Source organism: Callorhinus ursinus, unplaced genomic scaffold (genome assembly GCF_003265705.2).
Source record: "Callorhinus ursinus isolate GAN/ISIS: 27379988/994484 unplaced genomic scaffold, GSC_fseal_2.0 scaffold109, whole genome shotgun sequence".
NCBI lineage: Eukaryota > Metazoa > Chordata > Mammalia > Carnivora > Otariidae > Callorhinus > Callorhinus ursinus.
The window spans coordinates 507,237-531,310 of NW_027397171.1; the positions used below are offsets into that span (position 1 = coordinate 507,237).

The following is a 24,074-nucleotide window of genomic DNA, read 5'->3' on the forward strand; positions in this document are numbered from 1 at the left end:
TCCCCCAAACTCAGCCCTATTCATGACAGTAACCCTTGCTAAGAGGCCAGGGTTCATCTAAAGAGGTCAACGTACACACACGTGAAGTGTAAATTGGTAACATGCTGATTAAACCCTGGAATTCTAGCTTTCTTATGGGGAACACGTGAGATTTTCTCAGGACATTTGCCCACAAATGTGTGTATAGAAAAATAATTTACCTTCAGCTCCCAGCAGCTATAAACGTCAACAGCCTTAGTTGCTCTCTCCTGGCTGGAGGACCATTTTCCCACGTGGGACACTAGCTGAGGGCTCAGACTTACATTCCTTGGTGTCACCTGACCCACAGGGAACTTGCATATCTCCGTCCCAAACTGTGGGACCATGGGCCGATCTACTGCAGGTCTAAACAGCTCTATCCAACTTCTTTTTCCTGCTTGGGTAGCTACAGAGCCCGTGAGCACATGCCCTGCCTAGACTAACATCCGGTCTGGAAGTGAAACGCAAGTCTCCTCTTCCTGGAGGTGTCACAAGTGACTTGTTACACGGGAAGGCGTGTTTGTGTGCTGTGCTTGTGTGAAGGGCAGGAGGCTTCTGGGTCTAGCCATGCCAACAGTTCTTTAGAATAGGGGGTACTTAGCATCTCCTTCACCCATCTTTGGCCCCTCTGTAATTGCCATTCTTTGAGTAACAGGAAAAGTTCAACACAACATCCTGGTATACATACATAACTATAAATACAACTTAAAACCAACACACACATAAAATAAATGGGACCAAACACAAGAGTCATTATGTGCACAGAAGAGAATATGCAGTTACCTCTGTGGTGTATGGATACACCACGTATACAGACATGTGAACTGCCAAACTAGCAGAAAATAGGGAGAAAAAGATCATCTGATTTACAGAATCACTAGTCATCAAATTCATGTTTTCATGTCAACTATAGCTCAATAAAGCTGTTGAAGAAAAAAAAATGTACAGGAAGACAATAAAACACAGGGAGGAAGAAATGGAGGAAAGACAAATACTCCTAAAAAAAAAAAAAAAGGTAGAAGGAAAGCAATCCAGTCTCCTAGTACTGAGTCATTTGCAGGAAAAATAGGCAGGTATCTAATGCAAATATCTGAGAAGGCCAAAAATCACACCAAAAATTTTGTCCAGATGATTCTGTTCTCAGATACCCAATACTTTGTATTTATTAGAGAGAAAATATGGGAATTTAGTTCTTTTAAAATGTACTCTTTATGTCCCTCAGTTTATTTTCTCCCAGACACTGCAGGCATTTATAGAAACAAGTATAAAATCACCATACATACATTGCTTTTTAAAATTGAAAACTGGAAGCACAGTACTTTATTCAATCAACAAATGGTAAAATTTGAGAAATATAAGTCCTTTAGTTCCAAAATATGGTCAGGTAGGAGAGAGGACACAGAAATGTAGGTGGACAAAATTAAACCACTGTCATGGGTATCTGTCTACCACTATCACATTTTTGAAAAGCTGTAAGATTTTATTAAACATACACACTGAAATATAATCCTACTAAAGCTTCAGAACTGAATGTGGAAAACATTTCCTCTACTTTCTAATATGTTTGGGATCATTCCGATGAAACTTTCTAACCAATAAAGTAGTACTGACATTCGGTATTACTAAATATCCTTCCCTTCTTCAAACTTCAATGGTACATTTCTTTCAACAGAAGCATTACAGTTATGTTGATTCCCTGCCTAGGAAAAGACACTTTCTCCAAGGATCTTGGCATGTTTTACCCTAAAGAACCTGCCTTGTGCTAATCGTTTGTTTTCAGTAATTCTGAGCAAATGCAGATGTGTGGCATTTTCCTGAACTGTCTCCACCCACTAGAGGTTACTACATCTACCCAAGGTGCTAGAATACCTGGCTTTGACCCACAGAACCTTGACAGCAATCGGCTCCAGCAAAATCTAAAGATCTGTACCTGATCTAAACTCTGTGGCCTGATGGGGCCCGATCCCCCACCGTAATGAAACTGGAACTCACCAACAAGAATCCAAAGCCATGACACCATGACGAGGTGTTTCCCCCACCTCAGCCATATAAACACTGTGTCTAAACGCGCACCCACGGAGGAAACTTAAGGCCAGCTTCCACCCAGGACCAGCTGCAGAAGCCCACCCCCTTCCTGACCCTGGCACTCCGATTCTAATTCCAGCCCCAAGCTCACTTCCCACCAGTGGTCTAAGACGCCATTTCAAAGAAATCACTACCATCCTGAAGTGGTGCTACAATCTAAATATCCTAATGAAGTACAACAATAACAAAGACGTACAAAATGTAAGACCAAATTTTTTAATATTAGAAGCAACAGATTTAAAGTTACATTTTAATAAATATAACAAATATAACAAAAAAATTAAAACAATTATAAAAACTGTACATTTAACTGAAAGTGTATATATAGACAATTGATATAGAAAACTGCTATTTTAATCATAACTTTTCCTATTCCCGGATGTGTATATGCATACTTTGACTGGACACCTTCAAGTTTTTAATGTGATAAGTGAGCTTGCTTCTTGCTTGTTAATTTGTCTAACCTAGGCTGGATTGAGGACAGTGCTACTCTCAGGGGATAATGGATATTTAAACTGTTCCTGTGTTTTGTTTTAATAACACTCAAAGTAGAGAACCCAGTCTCACAGAGGGATGTTGAGGGGAATAGAAGGAGGGATTTTAAAGCAACCTCAGCAAGCTCAGGATACTCATCTTTAACTTTTATCCAAAATGAAGCAAGTGATGCTGTATTTTCAAAATTCATTTTCAATCCTTCATCGGTAGCCAGCTTTAACAAGTTATCCTGTAGAGTTACAGTTAAATTTAAGTTATCTTTTGGTGAAAGAAATGGATTTTGGATCCATGAGTTTCCTACACGTGGATCTTCTTTTGTTGGAAAATATAATTCAAAACAATCCAACAAATTTGTAAGATGTTCACTGATAATTTTTCGCAGATGGGCAATGTCAAGGTCATTACCTACTTCATGGATAACTGTTGTTAAATTATGGAACATGTCATAACAATCTGTAGAAACTCTGTTTTTCCAAGCTTCTAACTTTTGTTTTTGTCCTTCAATCTTATCAGCCATTGAAAAACAGGTTGCATTCTTTCCTTGCATGGAAACGTTAAGATCATTAAAAATACTGAAGATATCAGATAAATAAGCAAGTCTGGCTGTCCAGTTCACATCTCTGAAAAGCTGGGACCAAACTGGTTTCTTGCTCTGCAGAAATACTAAGAGTTCATTTCGTATTTCAAACATTCTTGAGAGAACTTTTCCCCGAGTTAACCACCGAATCTCAGCATGCAATAACAGCTGCTTATGATCAGCTTCCATATTGTCACATAACAAAGAGAACAGTCTTGAATTTAACGAGTTAGACTTGACATAATTCACAATTTTTACTGTGTCAGTAAGCACACTGTTTAGTTCCGCTGACACCTTTTTCATAGCCAGACTTTCTCGATGAATGAAGCAGTGTGTTATTTTGCATTCTGGTGCAAGCTCCTTAATCTGGGTAACCACTTCGGAATGCATTCCTGTCATGGAGGCTGCGCCATCTGAACACAGTCCTACACAAAACCTAAATTCCAGACCACACTTGTTGACAACATAATTCTTCAGAGCTTCATACACTTCTGAGCTAGTCGTGTTTGTCGGTAAAGAGGCAGAAAAGAAGAATTCTTCCTTTATATCATCATTGTGTTCGAACCGCACATACACTAAAAGAATGATCATGTTAGCAATATCTTTGCATTCATCAAGTTGCAACGAAAAGTACTTTGCCTCTTTAATTTGCTCTATGAGTTGGTCTTCCATGTCGTTAGCCAGCTCCTGAATGCGTCGAGCTATGGTGTCGTTGGAAAGTGGCACCTGAGCCACCTTCTTCGCTGCAGACTCACCCAGCATCTCCAGGCAGACTTCTTTGATGCAGTCTTTCACCAGCGTCTCTGCGATCGTGTATGGCGTTTTAGACTTGGCAACCGGGAGCGCCACTTTGTAAGAAGCCCGAAGAGCACTGATGTTTATATGAGACACATTGAACATCTGCTTTGGCCGGCTTTTTAATTCGCTACTCTTTCTCTCAAAGAATTCTTTTGGTTGTGAACTTATTTCTTTATGTTTTGAATATAAATGCCTCTTAAGTTTTGATGGTTTCATCGCTTCATTAGCCAGTATATCTCCACAAATAATACACTGCGGTTTCAGCACTTCACCATCAATTACGGCTACAAACCCAAACTCGATATACGAGGGATCATACTTCCGAGTAAAACCTGTGTGAACTCTTCTGGTTTTCACCTGCTCTGGGCGACTTCCATCGGTACCATTTCTCTTACTGCTGCTGCTATATTCAGAAAAGGTATGTTTTTTCTTGACAAAAAAGTCCAGTGATGCTTGTTTTGCCATCTGCAAATTAGGAATAAAAATAAATAATACAAATTTTACTTTCCTCTTTTTTCTGATAACAAACTACAAATTAAAAACTAGGCTTGATTAAAAACTTAGAATGGTTTTAAAATGAAGTTATAGGGATAAAGGTTTACATTTTTCCGAGTTACAGCAGACAAAGTAGCCATCAAACATCACACGTTGTAACTGTGCTTGACTGGTGTGCAGCTCACAGCACAATGACTGGCCTTGAGAGGTTAGTGACGCCCAAACTGGCCCGCCTTCTATTCAAAAACACGAGTTCATGAATCATATGCCTGGGTGCTACAGCAATGTCAAATTGTTATTAACTCCTGATTAGTGTACTTACCCCTTTGTGGACTAGTAGAAGACCAGTGGGTCTGCAGATCACACTCCAGGTACCACTGGCCCAAATCATGTGTAACCTCCATATTTCAAAACTCTAAATTCAACACACATTAACGCTACTTTATAAAACCTACTGATTTAAAACACATCTCTTTGGCCTTATATCATGCTCTCCATTTAAATCTGAAAACTGAGCTTTTTCTCAACACAAACCCGTATCTCCAACCAGACTGATCATCCTCCCCTAAATACTTCTTCACTTGACCAAGATGCCCTTTCTTAGCTGACCTCCCCACCCAAATCACATACAATTAAAACAAAGTAACATTAAGTTCGGCTTTTCCCACATTCACCCTCCTGGAGAAACACCCTCACACACACCATCTTAGCTTTCTCCCTTCCCCCAGGAAATGCCTGACAACAGAAAGGAGTAGAAGAGATACTGTCATAACCCCAGACAACAAATAAAGCAGCATTCAAGGTTATAACTTCCAACCTGAAAAAGGAGTGGGGGGGGGGGCGGTGGGTTAAAAGTAATGGGTTTTCTCTGGAGAAAACAAACCCAAGTTGGCCCAGTGGTGCTTTAGTATCTCTACCATGCCAAAACATCCTCACCCACCACGAGCACAGTGACGTGTAACGAAGCTCTTCCCTGCTCTGCTCTGCTCTGCAACAGGTACTCAGACTCTTACCCAATCTCCTACTTTGTCTGATGAAAATGGTGTCTCTGACGGCTTCAGCATTTTGGAAGGCTGACCAGTCAAACTTCTCTGGATCTCATCATGTTTCCTTTTCATTGTCGTGGTCTCATAGCAGAGACTGCACGTTATTCTGTAAGGACAGCCCTCAGTGTCACGTTGAGGGGGCACTCCACAGATCGCATGGACGTTCCCATCACACGATACACAATTATGAGCACCTGAGCATTCTTTCTCACAAACTACACAGGATACAAATTTTACTCTCTTTTCGGCAGGGTTCTTCATGGCCCCGGCAGGAGGAGAAAGATGCTCTTCAATATCACTGCTATCCGTGCCAGTCTCAATGTTCTCTTCATATGGTGCTCCTGGCATACTTTCTAATTCTCTGTCAGCCTGTTCTAATTTGTTTTCTGGATTCAGGCTAGCAATAAGTTCTTCAGTTAACTGAGAATGACACAGGCCTAGTCTAGCTTCAGAGCTAAATGTGCCTTCAAATGGAGTCTGCTGCATGCCTCGGTGATAGGGTTGATTTTGGGTCATCTGAATGAACCATAAAAATTCAGCCCAGTGTGACGAATGGTTGGTTTGCATCCAGGAGATAATCCTATCTTGAATATCCTCATTAGTCTGATTCACAGAACTTTGGCTTTGACAAGGCAGAGGCTTCCCATGGACAATTTTCAATTCTGGCCAAATATTACTAAGTTCACTGACAATCTGGCTTGAAAATTCCCTCCCATTGTCTGATTGTAGGACACTGGGTGCTCCAATAATTGTAAAAATATCTAAAAGAGCATGTGCAACTTCCTTAGGCTTTTTAGATTTTAGTGATCGCAAAAAACTCAACTTTGTACGAAGGTCTTGATAATGCATAATAAATTTATACTCCCCATCAGGATTCAATTGCATGTCTATAAGATCCACCTGGCATCTTGAATTCACTTCCTTCATTGGCTTTGATGTTAGAACTTTCTTGAGTTTTGAATTTTTCTGTTGGCATGATCTGCAGAGTGTCAAGTATAGCATTATAACTTCCTTTGTGATGTTCTTGTATTTGGCTTGTAACTCTTTCTCCATGCGGGTACGCCCACCGTGTCCAATGCTGAGATGGGTATCATGCAGAATGTCAAATAACTCCTCGCTGTGTAAGTAATACCGCACTTTATCTGTTTCCCCATTTATAGCCTCAATCAGCCTCTCATTTCCTTGTACGAGGATCACGTCAAATCTAGCTAAGCGACGGGAGTCAACAGATTCCTTTCTTGCCTTCGCTTTAGCCTCTTTCACTTCCCTTATTAACTGACAGTACTTTGCTTTAGAAAATATCTTGGTATTATTACTTTTGTTTTCCAGTAACACTGCTAAGCTTCTGAAGAACTTCTCTCTCATGTTTTCTGGTTCAATTTCTGGCTCATTAGCGTCTAAACTACTGGGGTTACCATCACCCACGCTTTGAGACATCATGGAAAGCCACAAAAATGACCCTAAAATATAAAGAAAAAAACAATTAATGAAATACATATATTGCCCAAGTAGCCACTAGAGTTTGGGGTAGAAGTAGAGGCTATGAGCACACAAGTTGGGGGGAGTACAGTTTTGGTTAGGGAGCTCAGCCTTGGAGGAATAGAAGGTAAATGAAGAACCCCAGTCAGGAACAAAAAATTCTGATATAGTAAAGAGTAGAAAACCAGGATGTGACTTTCCAGAGCAGTATCTGGGATTAGCCTTAAAGTAAAGCATTGTTTTATATAAAACAAGAAGTAAATTGATGTTATTAATTAACTACAAAAGATAAATTTTTTTGGCTAGAAAAGCCTCAGCAATACAGTAATAAATTTTTAAAAAGATTTATTTATTCATCTGAAAGAGAGAGAGAGAGCAGGGGGAAGGTCAGAGGGAGAAGTAGACTCCCAGCCGAGCAGGGAGCCTGATGCGGGACTCGATCCCAGGACTTCAGGACAGTGACCTGAGCCAAAGGCAGTCGCTTCACCGACCAGGAGCCCCTCATTTTCTTTAACAGAATTTCTAAGTAGAATTTCCAAGTGTTAAACATCATACTGACAAAAATTGGGGCAGAGGTTATAGAAATGGCACCTATGGCTACACTGACAAACGCTTACCACAGATGCACCTCTGATTTATCCGCAGGTACTTAATTCCATTGCAAAATATCCATGGGAAACCATGGAACTATTGACTGTATTCAACTCTTTCTTACATTATTACGTGGCTGCTTGATTCAACTCCTTTAACAGCATCACACGAAACTGGCTGAGTTTTCCTTCAGCTATGTTCAGTAGGCTGCAACGGAATGAGGTTTGATAACTTCTCAGCGACCAGACCCTTCCCGCTCTCAAATCTCATCCTCTTTCCAGACTAGATTATCCTCACCATTATCCTGCAGTGGGTATGGCTCCGGAGAGTCACATTCCATTCTGTCTCCCACGGGCTGGAGCTGGGCACCTAAGGGCTCCTTTGCGGTCTCCACAGGAGTCATTTCCTCCATAGGAATTTCCGGCACATCTGTGCCCTGTGGGACCTGAGGACAAACAGGTACATCTGGAAATTAATGTACATGATCACTGCACAAACCTCAGAACAGTCTTCTACTGAAACAGTACGTAAGAAGATAAAGTCTTCACTGACTTCTTAAGAGTCCAACATGGAAGAAGAAATAAAAAATGCTGGGACTAATAAAGCCAGAGCCATGCAGCATAAACTGTCTCCACTGGACAGATACTCATCCCTGTGGTTTCTGTTTGGGGGAATAACAACAGGAACACATGAAAGGAATCTTCCCTAAACTGCGATAATTAAAAGAAAATTGTAAATAGATTTCAGTGTGAGCAATTAAAAATAAATATCTGGGGTGAGGTTATGCAAATTATCTAAGAGTTACTCATGAGCTTTTCAACGCAGAAAGAAATCTGACAGTTGTTTTAGAATAAATGTGGAAAACATCACCCCAGTGTTACGGACGGGAAAAGAAGCCAATCATTTTGGATGACTGTGCTGGATAAAAAAGAAAACACTATCTTCTTACACTAATCATCTCATATATGGTTTATAATTAAATTTCCCTAACTGTCCCCAAAATATATTTTATGTTTTTTTAACTTTGGGAAACAGTACTTATACATTGTTTTTGATTATGTCTTTTGATTCTTTTAATCTAAAAGTTTCCTGCCTTTTTATGACATTCAGTTTTTGAAAACTCAGAGCCAGTTAAGTTACAGAATATCCCACATTAGGGATTTGTCTTACTCCTTCTTCACAGATGGACTCTGGTGAGTAATTTCTGGAAGAATACCGCATAAGTGCAGTGTCCTTACTGTGGTGCGTCATAGGGCACACACTACCAAGTTATTTCATTACTGATAATGCCAAACCTGATCACATAGTTCAGGTAGTGACCTACCAGCTCTATCCATCCACTTTTCCCATGGTAATTAATAAGTCAGCTGTGGGGTAATAGTATGGAACTACATAAATAGCCTATTCCCCAATGGTTTTAGCATTCACTGCTGATTCTGATCAATTTTTATACTGGGGGTTGCAAAATGGTGACTGCTTGCCTTTATAATTCCTTCTACATTGACTAGCTAGCAATTTTCTGTAAAGAGCTCTCCGTCTCTCATTCGTATGCACCGCATGGGGAGGACAGAGGGAGAGAGAATCTTAAGCAGGCTCCACACTCAGCACAGAGCCTGAGGTGGGCTCCACCTCACAACCCTGAGACCATGACCGGAGCCAAAATCAAGAGTCAGACACTTAACCAACAGAGCCACCCAGGCACCTCCTCTGTCTCTCATCTTGAATATCACTACAGACTTATTCTGTAATCCACTCCACCCTTACTCACCTCGATCTTAAACTGTCTCCCATTTAGCCCCAGCGCCCCTTTCATCAGGTTCCTGCATCCTTGGAACATGACCCCACTAGTGTTTTTTAGCACATCTGTGCTTTCCAGAACAATAGGACCACACTGTATTTTCCCTGTCCCAGATCTAGTTTCAACTGTTTCCCCCAAGAAGGCTTGATTCATTTTAGAGCAACAGTGTTGGGAATAAAGACTGAGTAGTAGGTAGGCTCACTGATAACGGTGCATCATCCCCTCCAGGCCCTTTTATGGACAGAGCTGGTAAATATATTTCTAGATTATCATGAATTCCATTCCATTTCAGTGCCATACCTCACCTTTCCATATTCCATTTTAACATATCTTTCTCCCACAGTGAAACAAATGAAACCCAGTTCAATACAATGTTATGTACGCATTTGCTCTAACCTACAATAAACACTCAAGTTTCAGAATTACAGTGCTGTGTGTTACAGAACACTCCCAACAACATACCTATAAAATCAATTATCTCTGTGGCTTTCTATGCCCACAGACAGTGCCCCACTAAGAGTACACAGAACACTGTGTTCAAGTCACCTCAATTATTGTTTTGCTGTTATTGTTACTTTCATGTACAGTTGAGGTAACCTGTTTCTGTGTTTAATCATTTTGAATTTAACATTGCTTTTTAAATACTTAAAACATTTACATGATATTAAAAAAATCAAAATATACACTCAGAGAAGTCCTGCTCATATTCTACTCCACCCCTACTCCCATAAGAAACCATTTTTGGGGACGCCTGGGTGGCTCGGTCAGTTAAGCATCTGCCTTCAGCTCAGGTCATGGTCCCGGGGTCCTGGGATTGAGTCCCGCGTCGGGCTCCCTGCTCAGCGGGGAGTCTGCTTCTCCCTCTGCCTCTGTTCCTCCCCCTGCTCATGCTCTCTCTCTCTCAAATAAATAAAGTCTTTAAAAAAAAAATAAAACAGAGCAAGGATGAAAGTTACTTAAAAAAAAAATCAAGTTGTCATCTCCCTAGCAACAGAAATTCTGATTTCTCTTTATTTCATATACCTTACAGTGAAAAGAACACAAATAAGAGGCTCGGACTCCCCGGCTGGAGGCTCTCGGAGTGGGCTCCGTACAGTGGAAGAGACCTGGCCACTTCACATCCCTGCCAAGCCTGCTTTCTTGCTGAACAGCCTCGTGGAAGCCACACTGCAGTCAAACCAAACATTTCAACAGTCTGCCAAATAAATATTCTTGAGGACAAAACAAAGAAAAAAATCTATCAATATAGAAGAACCTGGTATGGAAACCTAATCAATCCATGCTCTGCCATATACACCTGGCATCAATTACCCATGCTCTGCATCTAACTTGCAAAATCCAAGTAAAAATTTAGCTTATCCTTTGGTGGGCATTTACAAACTTGGTTAATTCTGAAAATTTCCCTCACTAGGTCTTGGCTTGACAAAAATAATTCCTCATTCATATGACATATGAATCTAAAAATGTGCATACAAATACCCTAGCCTATCATGCAGGAGACATCACAATGGGATAAATATCTTTAATACAATTTTTTAAGATTTATTCCGGAGAAAGAGAGAAAGAAAGCGTGTGATCAGGAGGGAGGGGCAGAGGGAGAGAGAGAATCTCAAGCAGACTCCACACTCAGCGCGGAGCCCACACGGGGCTCGATCTCACCACCCGGAGATCAAGAGTCAGCCCTCAACCAACTGAGCCACCCAGGTGCCCCGTAATTAATACAATTTTTAATTGGAATATTACACGCTTAGAAAAAAGCTCACAGCTCATAAGCATAGAGCTCAATGATTTATCACAGTGAACCACCCAGAACATGATCGGCATCTCAGAAGGCTACTTGTGCCCTACTCTCTTCCCCAAAATTAACTACTACTCTGACACAGATCACCACAGAGTCATGTTGCTTTTTGAACTTTATATAAGGAAAATCATACAACATGTATTTATTTTTGTCTGGCTTCTTTGCTCAACATTATGTTTGTGAAATTCATCCACACTGTTGAATGTAGTTGTTCACTTATTTTCATTGTTAACAGTACAAATACACTGTAATTATGTTCTTGTTTCGAGTTTCTGGCAATTATAATAATAATAATGCTGCTCACTCTGAAAGTGTTTCTTGTAGATACACACCTGGAAGTAGGTTTGCTGGATCACAGAGTTTGGTTATACATGGAGATAGTTCCAAAGTGGCCAAAACAACTTATTCCTACCAGGATATAAGCATTCTAGTGGCTCAACATCCTTACCAAAATTTGGTCATGTCAGCACTTTTAATCCACACTGGTTGGAATAAAATGGTACCACATATTGTTTTAATTTGCATTTTTCTGATTAGTAAGATTGAGTCATTGTTTTACAGTTTTATTGGCTAATTACCCTTTTTTTGTACAGTGCATGTTCAAATCTTTTGTTGATTTCTTTATTGGGGTAAGTGTCCTTTTGCTTATTGGTCTGTAGTGTATTATACATTCAGATGATATTTTTGTATGTAGTTTGGACCTGGCATAGGGAAAATATAAGTCTGGAAAATATGGTTTGGACGTGATACTTTCATTGACGTCTGAGCTTGTGCTGAGATTTTCAATGCTAAGGTGTGACAAGCTAAGCAATGGAAAATTACTACGGCAAATTAAACAAGCCACGCGTATTTACAAAAAAACAAACTTTTTATCCATGTTACTATAGAAGGTGGCATAAAATGAGCATAAAAGTCCATTATAATGCACATATAAGTTCTTAATACTGCCCTAGAAATATTCATTGATAAATCTAGATGATAAAATTCCTAGTGAAGTTGTGACACAACCCCAATTACCATAAAATACTGTTGATCTGCATGTCCTGATTTATTTTAGCTAATTGGCTAACTCCCCATATGTATACACTGAAAAGAAATGCTAGCTTAAGCCATGAAAAAAACTGAAATCTTGGCATTTGCAACAACATGGATGGAACTAGAGGGTATTATGCTAAATAAAATAAGTCAATCAGAGAAGGACAATTATCATATGATCTGATATGTGGAATTTAAGAAACAAGGCAGAGGATCATAGGGAAAGGGAGGGAAAAATGAAACAAGATGAAACCAGAGAGGGAGACAAACCATAAGAGACTCTTAATCTCAGGAAACAAACTGAGGGTTGCTGGAGTGGTGGGGGGTGGGAGGGATGGGGTGGCTGGGTGATGGACCTTGGGGAGGGTATGTGCTATGGTGAGTGCTGTGAATTGTTCAAGACTGATGAATCACAGATCTGTACCCCCGAAACAAATAATACATTATATGTTAAAAAAAAAAAAAGATAGGAGGAAGGGAAAAACGAAGGGGGGAAATCGGAGGGGGAGACAAACCATGAGAGACTATGGACTCTGAGAAACAAACTGAGGGCTCTAGAGGGGAGGGGGGGTGGGGGGATGGGTTAGCCCGGTGATGGGTATTAAGGAGGGCACGTTCTGCGTGGAGCACTGGGTGTTATACGAAAACAATGAATCATGGAACACTACGTCAAAAACTAATGATGTAATGTATGGTGACTAACATAATAAAATAAAATTAAAAAAAAAAAAGAGGGGCGCCTGGGTGGCTCAGTCGTTAAGCGTCTGCCTTCGGCTCAGGTCATGGTCCTGGGGTCCTGGGATCGAGCCCCACATCGGGATCCCTGCTCAACAAGAAGCCTGCTTCTCCGTCTCCCACTCCCCCTGCTTGTGCTTCATCTCTCGCTGTGTCTCTCTCTGTCAAATAAATAAATGAAATCTTAAAAAAAAAATGCTAGCTTAAATAATCAAAGAGTTATCCTATAATTGACAATAAAACTTAGAATTAAGTGGGGTTTTCTTGCTAATTTTTGTTGGATTAGTAAAGCATATATAAATATATAACATTATATTCACTTCACTAGCTATTACTGGCATCTCATCATTTCCTATGTTAAATGCTGTTTTTTTTTAAATAAAAATGAAAGAAAAAGAGTCCATACCAACATTCAGATGTCAGCTAGTGAAATGTTATGTTTTAAAACGTACAGATTACAAATAATTTAATATTCATCAGCAATATCCATGGATAGTAACAATTTTGTTTGTAGTATTGTCAACCTACTCTCCAAAATTTATCAACTGAAAAAAGAAGTTTCTGAAATGGCTCCAGACGCCACATTTACGTTCAAAACAGGAAGTGGGAAAATACAGAACTAAACACATCTGTCCCATTTTATAAGAAAGTAAAAGCTTTCCCAGACACTCCCAGAAAACATGCCTATCTCTCCCTGGCCAGAGGTATGCTGCACAGCCAACTCAAGTACAAGGAAAGCTGGAAGGAATCATCCTGTTTTAAGGAAGGAAAAGGGGAGAACAGACACAGGTTTTCCCGCTGTCCAAGAGTAGAGCGTTCCAGGCACCTGGGTGGTTCAGTTGGTTAAGCGACCGCTTTCAGCTCGGGTCATGATCCTGGAGTCCTGAGATCGAGTCCCGCATCGGGCTCCCTGCTCAGCAGGGAGTCTGCTTCTCCCTCTGACCCTCCCCCCTCTCATGCGCATGCTCTCTCTCTCTCTCATTCTCTCTCTCAAATAAATAAAATCTTAAAAAAGAAAAAAAAAGAGTAGAGCGTTCCTATGAAAACTACTGTAAGCGAAATGGCATACAGCAAACAGTCTCCCCCATTTTCTGTAAGTTCGCGTGGGGCCACTTCGCCTGTAAAAGGACTGCATTCGTTCCTGGGTTTGCTCACCAGAAGAAATCCAGGGAGGATTTTCATTTCTATGCAAAGGAGCCATTCCTGTACTAATGCAGGTGTTTTGTAAGAGCAAGTGAGTACAGTGAAGTGGGTTAGAAACTTTCTGAAGCAGGGACACCTGTGTCCAGGTGGCAGCTGAAAATGTCTGCAACGGGGCCATTTTCCCTTTTCCAGAAATCACACAGAAACAAGAAAAATGAGAAACACGTACGCAAACATAATATTCTCTAAGACAAGGGAAATTCCTATAATCCTGAATTGTATGAAAAACTATCAAATGTGAACATTACCCAGAACTGACCAAACACCAAGTCCTACCAATGGCTACATTCTCCACAAAGCTAAAAGAGGGAAATTCTAAAGTAACAGGCACATCTTATGGGAAAAACCAATATTGTTTTTTTGAAACAAAGGGAGAAGATGTACTGGCTAGAGGTAAGAGACTGCTTATATAGACATCTATGTCAGAATATGTGAACTCATGAAAAAACATGCTTTCTGCAAAACTGCACAAAAAAATAACAAGGTTTATGGAGAAAATAAAGTTACGGGGGGGGCGCCTGGGTGGCTCAGTGGTTAAGTGTCTGCCTTCAGTTCAGGTCATGGTCCCAGGGTCCTGGGATCGAGCCCTGCATCGGGCTCCCTGCTCTGCGGGGAGCCTGCTTCTCCCTCTCCCACTCCCCCTGCTTGTGTTCCTGCTCTTGCTGTCTCTGTCAAATAAATAAATAAAATCTTAAAAAAAAAAAAAGTTACAGGATAGACTACCGAACATCTACACTGTCACTAGAGCGCTAATAAAACTATAGCAATTCTACTAAAAATAAAAGCATAGGTATTATAAAGAATGATCACACTTCATACAGGACTTGACTCGACAAAGGTGAAACTACTGTGTTAGGAGGAGGTACGAGGAAAGGATGGAGCAAGGGGCAGAGATGCGGCCTTCAGACGTCCAGGTGGAGAAGCATTTGCACATTTTCCAAGAAATGCAGTGATTTTAGAAGAAATATAGTAATGGTTCTGGCTCATCATCTTTTTACTTCTTCGGCACTGACTTATAAAAAGATACCCAGTTTTTGCTGCTTAAACATTTTCCTTCGTTCCTAAAGCAGCAGCTTCTATGGTTCCGAATAGGACCTTACATGGAAGCACAATCCCGATGCGTTCTGCGTTACCTTTGGCTCACTGCCACGCCTTCTCCAAGCACCTAAAGTAGAAAGTGACGGAGAAGTGAACAGCTCCTTCGGGGCAGCTTCTTCCACACCTTCCACCTGTGCCTGAGCAACTAACTGTTGCAGCTCTTATGTGTAGAGATTTTCTGCACAGGATTGCAGCAGCTCCCCACTTCCCAGATTCAGCCTCCTCTGCCAGAGCAACTCAGCTTTGCTTTGGGAGCGCTCTTGAGAAGGTTCAAGGTCTTTGGAATCATGAATTAAATCAATGAGAATTTTATGCTATACTCCAAGTAAGCAGGCTTCCGTGACATCATTCCAAACCTCTTCAATAGTATCAATGGCAAGTTTAATGTTGAACTGATTCCAAATGCAAAAATTGTGTGTGCATTTCACCCCCTGTAGGTGCAATAAACATCTTGAACGTCCACCTTAAGTAATAAGCATTAAAGGCTGAGATCCCTGATCAAGGGGCTGGACTAAAGAAGTTGTATTAGGAGGGGAAAAGAGAACTTTAATATTTGAAGAAAGCTCAGCAACTAGTGGAGAATGGCTTGGATTGCTTATAATTTTTAAGAATTAAAAGAACTTTGAAAGACAGTTTTTTCCCTCTTACACTTACTTTCTTAAATCATCTACAAAAACATCACCTAAAAGATCAATAAATATCTGCCCTGTTATGCAGCCTCTCTTGCTTGAACTATAGTAGGCTAGTCCTTGCAACTCCTTTCAAAGCTTGTGGGTAGGGCGCCTGGGTGGCTCAGTTGGTTAAGCGACTGCCTTCGGCTCAGGTCATGATCCTGGAGTCCCTGGATCGAGTCCTGCATTGGGCTCCCTGCTCAACAGGGAGCCTGCTTCTCCCTCTGACCCTCCCCCCTCTCATGTGCTCTCTCTCTCTCTCTCAAATAAATAAAATCTTTAAAAAAAAAAAAAAAAAAGCTTGTGGGTAGGCAATGTGATGAATGACAAGAGGCTTTAGCTGTACATCCGCACTGGCATTTGCACCCAGCATCACACCAGATGGGTCTTCTGCAGCCTTCAGGCCTCGAGTGTGTGCTTCTTCCTTCGAGATACAGGCTCTTGAGGGAATCTGCTTCCAACAGAGACTGGTTTCATCAGAATTAAAAATCTGATCCCATGTACAGCCTTCATCAGTCAAATTTCTTAACACTGGGGGAACTGTCTACACTTCTCTCATCTGCACTCACAGCTTCACGAGAGTGAAGTGAACATTGCGGAAGGCATGGTGGTTCTTGAAGTCACGGAACAGACACTACCCCTAAATAAAGGCACATCTGCAGGATCTCCAGCTTTTTTCTTAAGGTCTTCATGTCCTGCTAAGACCTTCTCTTTATTCTGAGAAAGGCTGCCTCTGATTGCTTCTGTGTTTGGTATTCAATCCACACACTTGACAGATGTGCCATTTCTTCCATTTCCTCACGCCTTGTTCTAACAAACTTTGTAGCACTGATTCCAGCAAGGTAACTTTCTTTCATTTTCCCAGCAGTCTCTGACTCCTTTATGCCAGGTGCACAATTAGTGTCATAGGTTCTTCCATTTTTTTTGAAGCATTTTCTAATTTCGAGCTTTTCTTCAATTGTTAAAGCTTTTCTTCTTTTATGCTTACTAGCAGAAATTTTATCACCAGCACATTCCTGTGGCACTTGTAAACCCGTGCTTGCTCATTTTCTGGAATACACAAAAGTTTAACAAAAAATGCACAAAGATGGGAGGGAACCATACAGATAAGCATTTCCAAAACACAGAGTGTGGCCAAGAGAGCCCAGAGGAAGGGTGTGGAGGTGAATAGGCATTTGGCACAGTACTGTATGTCTTCACAACGTGCCGCCTCCACTATTTGCATTCAGCTGCTCTTACCTGATCGCTTCTTGGCCTTTTGGCTAAGATCAAGTGCAGCTGCTCTTACCTGGTGGCCCAAAACATGTACGTGCTGGTAAAATTCATGTATGAGTCAGCACAATTGCAGCATTATATGGACTCATGTGCCTATTTATCAGTCTCATAGGAAACACATGCATTTCAGAAAAATGTGTTTTAATAGATCAGACTGTATACATATAATGTTCCTATTTAAAGGGTTCAGATAAATGTATGGATAGTGTCATTATAGAAATGTAAGAGTGTTTGGCAATATCCATCACAGTCTAAAATTACTGTCCTAGAAGGCAAGTATACTCCCTTAAAAATAATCTCTAGTGCGATGGTGAAAGACCAAATACTGAGCTCGACACACTTCCCATACCAACAACTCCAAGTAATGGAAAGTATCTAGAAAATGATGCAATGAATCTCTTTGTTGTACTGATGAAGACATTAAAGCTGAGGGAAGGTGTGATATGTCCAAGGTTACACAGCTCGTTGGTGACAGAGCCTACTATGGAATCCAAATCTCATCACTCACCGTTTCCGGTATTTCTATTACAGTTGGCTACTTCTCTATTTGTCTCTCCTAGATGGTATTCCTTATATTCTCACACCAATTTGTTTTCATACATGGTTACCGTAGTGGGTACCATAAGAAGAGACAGCTACTTTAATTTCACAGTCACTAAATAAGATATAATTCTTACTGGTAAGCAACAGATCAAGGTTTCCCACGTGGTTAAATCATCTACTTATTTGGGTCAGCTATCACTCACATCAACAGTCATCCCACAATTATGAATGTGTTCCAACAATAACGCAGCTACCCGCGGGAAGTTGATGATGGCACGTACTCCACCTTGGACCCACGCACTCAAATTCTCCAGGGAAGCTGGCACCTGCCATCTCTCACCTGCTGTCGAGGCTCATCCAGCTCCCTCTCCAGATCCTCCAGCACAGTCACCGCCTCCTCCCCGCTCTCCGGGTGCTGCTCCCGCACCCAGGCCTGCAGCTCCTCGGGCAGGATGGTCAGGAACTGCTCCAGCACCAGCAGCTCCACGATCTGCTCCTTGCTGTGCGTCTCGGGCCGCAGCCACTGACGGCACAGCTCCCGGAGCCGGCTCAGCGCCTCGCGGGGCCCAGGAGTTTCCTGGTAGCAGAACTGCCGGAAGCGCTGGCGACAGAGCTCCCGGGTGGGAGCCACATTCTTCTGTAGGCAGGGCTCCTGATCCCAAACGTGGTCTTCTTCTTTAACCTTCACCCTGATAATCTCCGCCTGTTCCCCCGCAGCCTGGCCAGCCGGGGCCGGGAAGACGCCGGAGGCCGCGGCCATCCTGAGCTCCGACAGCTCCGACCCGGGTCCGGGCAGGTGCGCGGTCGGCCTCGTGCGCCGCCCCCCCCCGCTGGGCGGGAAGTTCTCGTGAACACAGGGCGGCGGCCGCGGCGCAGGACTTGCGTCCGAGACAACACAGGGCACTACTGGAGCGAGTCCCTGGGACGGGAAGCCAGGCTCCGCGCGCACCGCAACGGCGAGCACAGGACCGCGCGCCGCGCAGCACGGGCCCCGCCACGCCGAAACCCGACGTGACCGAGGCCGCTTCGGGCCTCCTGACGCCCGGGAGCCGGGCGGCCACGGCGCGGGCAAGGTCACTCCGGAGCCGAGCCCGGCGGCCAGCACAGCGGCCGCTTGCACACCCGCTGCCCTCAGCCGCAGCTCCCGCCTCCGAGGAGCGCAGGTCGGCCGCGCGACGCCCCAGCCGCGGGCCCAGGGCCACCCTCCCGGCCAGCCGGGCTCCCCGACGCGCCCGCCGCCGCCCGCGCGCGCGCGCACTTCCGGTCCGCTCTAGGACTCCGGGCGGTGCGAGCTCTCGGTGGTCGTGGCCGCGGGCGGCTGCGCCGCGGGCCTAGGGCCACCCTCCCGGCCGGCTGGGTCTCCGACGCGACGGCTGCCACCCGCACGTCCCCGCCGGCCGGGCGCGCACTTCCGGTCCGCTCTAGGACTCCGGGCGGTGCGAGCTCTCGGTGGTCGTGGCCGCGGGCGGCTGCGCCCCGGAGCGAGCGCTGAGGAAAGCGGGCGCCGGCGCCGTCCGCGGGGCGTTCCACCGGCTCCAGGCGGCTCCGGGTTTTCTTGGCAGTCGGACGCGGGTGCGAGGGCACCCCTGCGGCGCACGGCACGGCCGCGAATTTGCGGGCTGCACCCCCGTCCCTCCCCGGTCGCCGCAAGCTTGAGAAGGCACTGGAACACCCCGCGTCATCTCTCCGTTTTACGGGTGCGGAAGCCGCGCGACCCACAGACACGGCGCTTCCCCCGGCGGCGGCGGGTCCGCCCTGAGCCGACGCCCGAGCCACCGTGCGCGTTCCCAGAGCGCGGGACGTCCCGCCCGCCGCGTGCTCCCTCGGGCCGCGCGCTCCGCGGCCACGGCGTCGGCAGGTGCGCGCAACGGCGCGGCTGGAGGAAGGCCGGGCGAGCGCGCGGCGCCAGGTCCGGGAGCAGCCGCAGCACCGCCCGCACCGCGGTGCCCGCCCCGGTGGCGCTGCCTCCTCCGCGCCCAGCCGGCCGGGCCAGCAGCCGCGGCGCATGATACACCGCGAGGGGAGTTTGTTGGACGGCTGCATGGCTCCCTCTCCCGGTTCTCGCTTCCCTTCTACTTCGGTCCCTATTGATGATTCACATTTTGGCATTTCCGATTCAAGAGGCTTTGAAGAATCAGGACATTTCTTTTGGAAATCTCTAAACTAAAAATTGTTGGTCTTGGGTGAGTCGCTAAATCCGGTGAAATTGTATATAAATTTTTTGCTGTGTGCCCTCGTCAGTGGATCTTCAAAGGAGCCTCCCAGGTTCCTCCCGCTGTGAACGCGCGGCATTTATCTTCGGTGGTTTTCCCCGCGCCGATGGCTCCCCTCTGCAGTCACGGGTCCATCTTCTATCCCTTTCGTCTTCTGAGGGCTCTGATCGCGGCCGCGCTGCGCACAGGACGCGGCCAACATGGACTAAACAGGACTTCTAAGTCCTCTCTGGAAGGCTGTTAATTTCTTGGTAGATTGTCACTTTTAGTATCAAAAGTGATAGCACCTGTAAACAAAAGAAAAATTGTATCGCAAAGGTGAACATGGCAAAAAAATGAAAAACTCCTTTATTCCCGAATTCCATTTCTCAGAAAAATTCAGACCGAGTTCGGTGTATATTCCTCAAATCTGTTTAAAAATGAATATATAAACTCACAAATTAAGACATAAAAATTACATCATGCTATATTACAATTGAGAAATTGCTGGGTTTTGTTTGTTTTAAAGTAAATCCTCTCCCAAAACTGCCAAGCCAACATGTCAGTACCTACCTCTATTCCAGTCTTTTTAGTAGCAGCTATTATTTCCGTTAAGTGGATGGGCACATTGTCAAATTTCTGATACTGCAAACTGTTACAATGAACATTCTTAAGTATTTTTATTTTTAATTTTTTGTACTTAAAGGAAAAAATTGTTGAGGGAGATTATTTTGAAAGATATTGCCAAACAGCCTCTCAGAGAAGTATTTATCATGACCCCTCACTTGCACACGCTCTTTGCAAGACCCTGGAAGGGGTAGCCCTGTATGAAACATGTTTTGTAAAAGTGCCAAAGTATATTATAATGGAAATTAGTTAAGACTGCTGTCTCTTGGGCGCCTGGGTGGCTCAGTTGGTTAAGCGACTGCCTTCAGCTCAGGTCATGATCCTGGAGTCCCGGGATCGAGTCCCACATCGGGCTCCCTGCTCGGCGGGGAGTCTGCTTCTCCCTCTGACCCTCTTCCCTCTCGTGCTCTCTATCTCTCATTCTCTCTCTCTCAAATAAATAAATAAAATCTTTAAAAAAAAAAAGACTGCTGTCTCTTTCATCAAAATGAATATAACCTAGGAATAGGTGTTTGATTAGAAAATGCAACTTACTGTGTTATTAGGGGTGTTAAGAAAGTCTTATTCTTTACTTTTTTGATTGTCATCATCTGTGCAAATCCTGAAAACCACTAACTTTCTCAAACTTAATATCTGAAAGTCTCATAAAATCAACCTAAATAATTACCTTATTAAGACAATTTATGAAACTTTAATAGGGTCTTACAGTGCCAAGGGTGTGTATTATTGTGAAAGTAAAGCCTCACAAAGCTAAATAAATTTTTTTCCATACCTTGAAAAAAAAAATTAAGACTGCTGCCTCTTTCTACGGCATCTTATCCTCAGATACATCATATACACCTTAGAATGGCTGTATCTAATTTTGTGTTGATAACGTCTATTCTTTTTCTTAAACAGGACCGGCTAAGTTGTGTAGGCTGCAGACCTCACAAAATCTGGATAGCAACAGAAGCGGGGTGGAGAGTGGCCCAACTGCCTTGACTTAAATTTTGCTCATCACCTCTTCAGCAACAACACAGCGTCAGATTTCATTATCAGCTTGGTCCCATGGAAGCCTGACCGACCTCTGGGTTGGAGCTACTGCATTTACTCTGAGGAGATACTTAACCACGACTATGGATAGGTGTCTGTCCCAACTAGAATCAAACAGAAGAACCAGGGACTTAAATTCCATTTTCAAAAGTTCACCTTCCCTGGGGCACCCATCACCTTCAACATCTCCAAGTACAAAGGTGTCCCCCGGAGCTCTCAGCCTGTGCCCTGCATAGAGGCAGAGACGCCAAGCCCCGCACCCAGGGAATTTCTCACTCTCGCAGCTAGGAACACTCATCCACCCTCTCTGCTTCCTCCTCATTCCCACCACCTACCCCACATTCCTGGAGGGCAGCCTGGAGGTGGCAGGACACTCCGCACTGGTGCCCCAGTCTGACACAGGCAGCACAGGGTGGGGTGTCCTCGCACCAACAAACATGACAACTGAACCATCCTAGCTGAGACTCAGAGACAGAAAATGTGCTCGAGGAACATTATTCTCACTGTGTAGACAGGATAGAGTTGGAAGTAAGGATCAAACCTAGAAAGTCCGTATACTCATTTTACCTTTAGGATGAAGACAGAAACAGGCCACAGGAAGAAAAGATTTCCTTCCAACAAGACAAGAGCTAAATTAGGAAGAGAGAGGTATTAAAAAAAAAAAAAAGGAAAAGACAGATATCTGTTTTGTACAGGTGAATCTCTTCTATGTCATAAGGGGCAACCTTTAAATCCAGTGACCTATTTTCAGATTCCTTTTTATTTCAACATTTTAATGTTCTCCTAACAAAGTCAAGCCCTACTCTCCCCAACTCCGGTGATTCGTTAGACTACAAATATTTATCAGCTCCTATGATGAATTACCATTGGTTACACAGAAATTATATAACAAATGAAGGCTACTAAGCTTATGAGAACATCATTTTGGTTCCCGCTGGGGGTGCTTGATGGCACCTCCACTTACGTGGTCTGTGATAATGCTATCTGCAAAGGGAAATAACCTCTCTGCTCGGGCTGCTGCCACAGCAGGTGTGGCCCTGCCTTCTTTCCACCTTGTGGATGCTAGTGTGATGAGACCTCCCCCAAAGTGTCTTCTCTCTTGTGAAATGGCCCGAAGGCCTTCCCCGTCTGGGAAGTCTGTACCTGCAGTCCCTCTCCGAACCAGCACCACCGCCAGCCTGTGGTGTCTCAGCCATGCAGCACCGACATCCTCACCAAAACACACTCAATAGCACAAACAGACCCCAGACTTCCGACTGCCCTCCTGGAACTTTATGAGTGACAGGAACAGAAGGAAGAAATACTTCTTAAATATTGAAAGAGAATTTAATGACATAATCATTGTGATCATATCCAGCATCACGGACCCACTTGTCTTAGCTCAAATCCATGAATTCAGACTTTATTCCAATCCTCTAAATTCAGGTAATGGAAGAGGCCTGGGTGGAGGGGTGTCTGCGCCTGAGTGACCCAGGCCTGGGGAGAAGGCCCCGGAGCAAGTGCCACAGGGAGGCAGAACCGGCCAGACACACAAGAGAGGCTGGGAGGGCATGTGGATACTTAGGCTGGTACCTCACAGGTTCCGTGGCTCTCCTGTGCCTTTAGGAAGCTGAGGGAACCTCTAGGGGTGTTGACAAGGACTCCCTCCTTGACCAAACAAGTGAGGTTCTTCTGAGCCTTCTTCTGAAAGAGGCTCGCTCCACCCTTGGCTGTCAAGTCCAGGTTAATAAAGAATCCTATGGAGTCCAGTTTGTGCAAGAATCCTGCTAAACCAGTTTAGGTGGGAAACCCCTACACTTGATATCAAATCAAGTTCCATCTACTCCACTAAATATTTAATCAAGTTTTTTTGTTTTTTTAGCAATTTTCCATCCAGTGACTCTCTGTCCCTGCCCACTGGCTGTTAAGAACCTAGCTGCCCCAGTTGTATTCCAAGTTGAGTTCAATCTCTGTCTTCTATTGCAATAGTCTTAACTTAAGCCTGTTTAACTCCATCTGGTGCAATTTTTCTTTGATAATTCCCTCAAAGAACTTACAGACACATCCTGGGAAAATGTGTTTTCCAGAGAAGAGACCTAACTCAGGATTTGAGGATGCAATCAGCTATGTAGAGGTGTGTCCAGAGTAGAGTGAATGAATTAACGGTGGCCAGTCATCTGAGGATATGAAAACAGCTTTTAAAATCTGAACAAAATAGGAGAGATGTGGCTGGAAAGACGGAAGATAGGAGCAGCTTTCCTGGGCTGAACATTTACAGAAATAGAATTCTGGGTGGTTAGATGTAACATGTGGACACCTAAGCCAGATACAAGGCTTTAAGGTCAACAGAAAAAACATCTGAATGCTTTATTAAATCACAGATTTGAAAGCACACTCCCGGAGATCATAATTTTTTTTAATTTTTTTATTGTTATGTTAATCACCATATATTACATAATTTATTTTGGTGTAGTGTTCCATGATTCATTGTTTGTTCATAA

At 43.6% G+C, this 24,074-nt stretch overlaps 1 protein-coding gene and 1 non-coding gene across 5 annotated transcripts; one reads left to right on the forward strand and one right to left on the reverse strand.

Annotated features, from left to right (window-relative positions):
- Positions 1 to 1,394: 1,394 nt before the first annotated feature.
- On the reverse strand, positions 1,395 to 18,795 carry SCAND3 (SCAN domain containing 3). Of its 4 annotated transcripts, XM_025858561.2 has the most exons (5): positions 18,084 to 18,764; positions 7,882 to 8,029; positions 5,482 to 6,974; positions 4,576 to 4,704; positions 4,298 to 4,438 (listed from the first exon to the last, which is right to left on the reverse strand). In XM_025858561.2, exons 1-4 carry the CDS (start codon positions 18,501 to 18,503, stop codon positions 4,678 to 4,680), a joined length of 2,088 nt encoding a protein of 695 aa, XP_025714346.2. In that variant the 5' UTR covers positions 18,504 to 18,764; the 3' UTR covers positions 4,298 to 4,438; positions 4,576 to 4,677. The 4 variants fall into 4 exon arrangements, with proteins under 4 accessions (XP_073745646.1, XP_073745647.1, XP_025714346.2 ...); XM_073889545.1 differs by lacking the exon at positions 4,576 to 4,704 and having other exon boundaries at positions 1,395 to 4,438; positions 18,084 to 18,761; XM_073889547.1 differs by lacking the exons at positions 4,298 to 4,438; positions 4,576 to 4,704 and adding an exon at positions 7,709 to 7,791 and having other exon boundaries at positions 6,840 to 6,974; positions 18,084 to 18,777.
- Positions 17,168 to 17,350, forward strand: LOC112813519 (U2 spliceosomal RNA). Its single transcript, XR_003205541.1, has one exon. It is a non-coding gene; the product is annotated as a U2 spliceosomal RNA (small nuclear RNA).
- Positions 18,796 to 24,074: the final 5,279 nt, after the last annotated feature.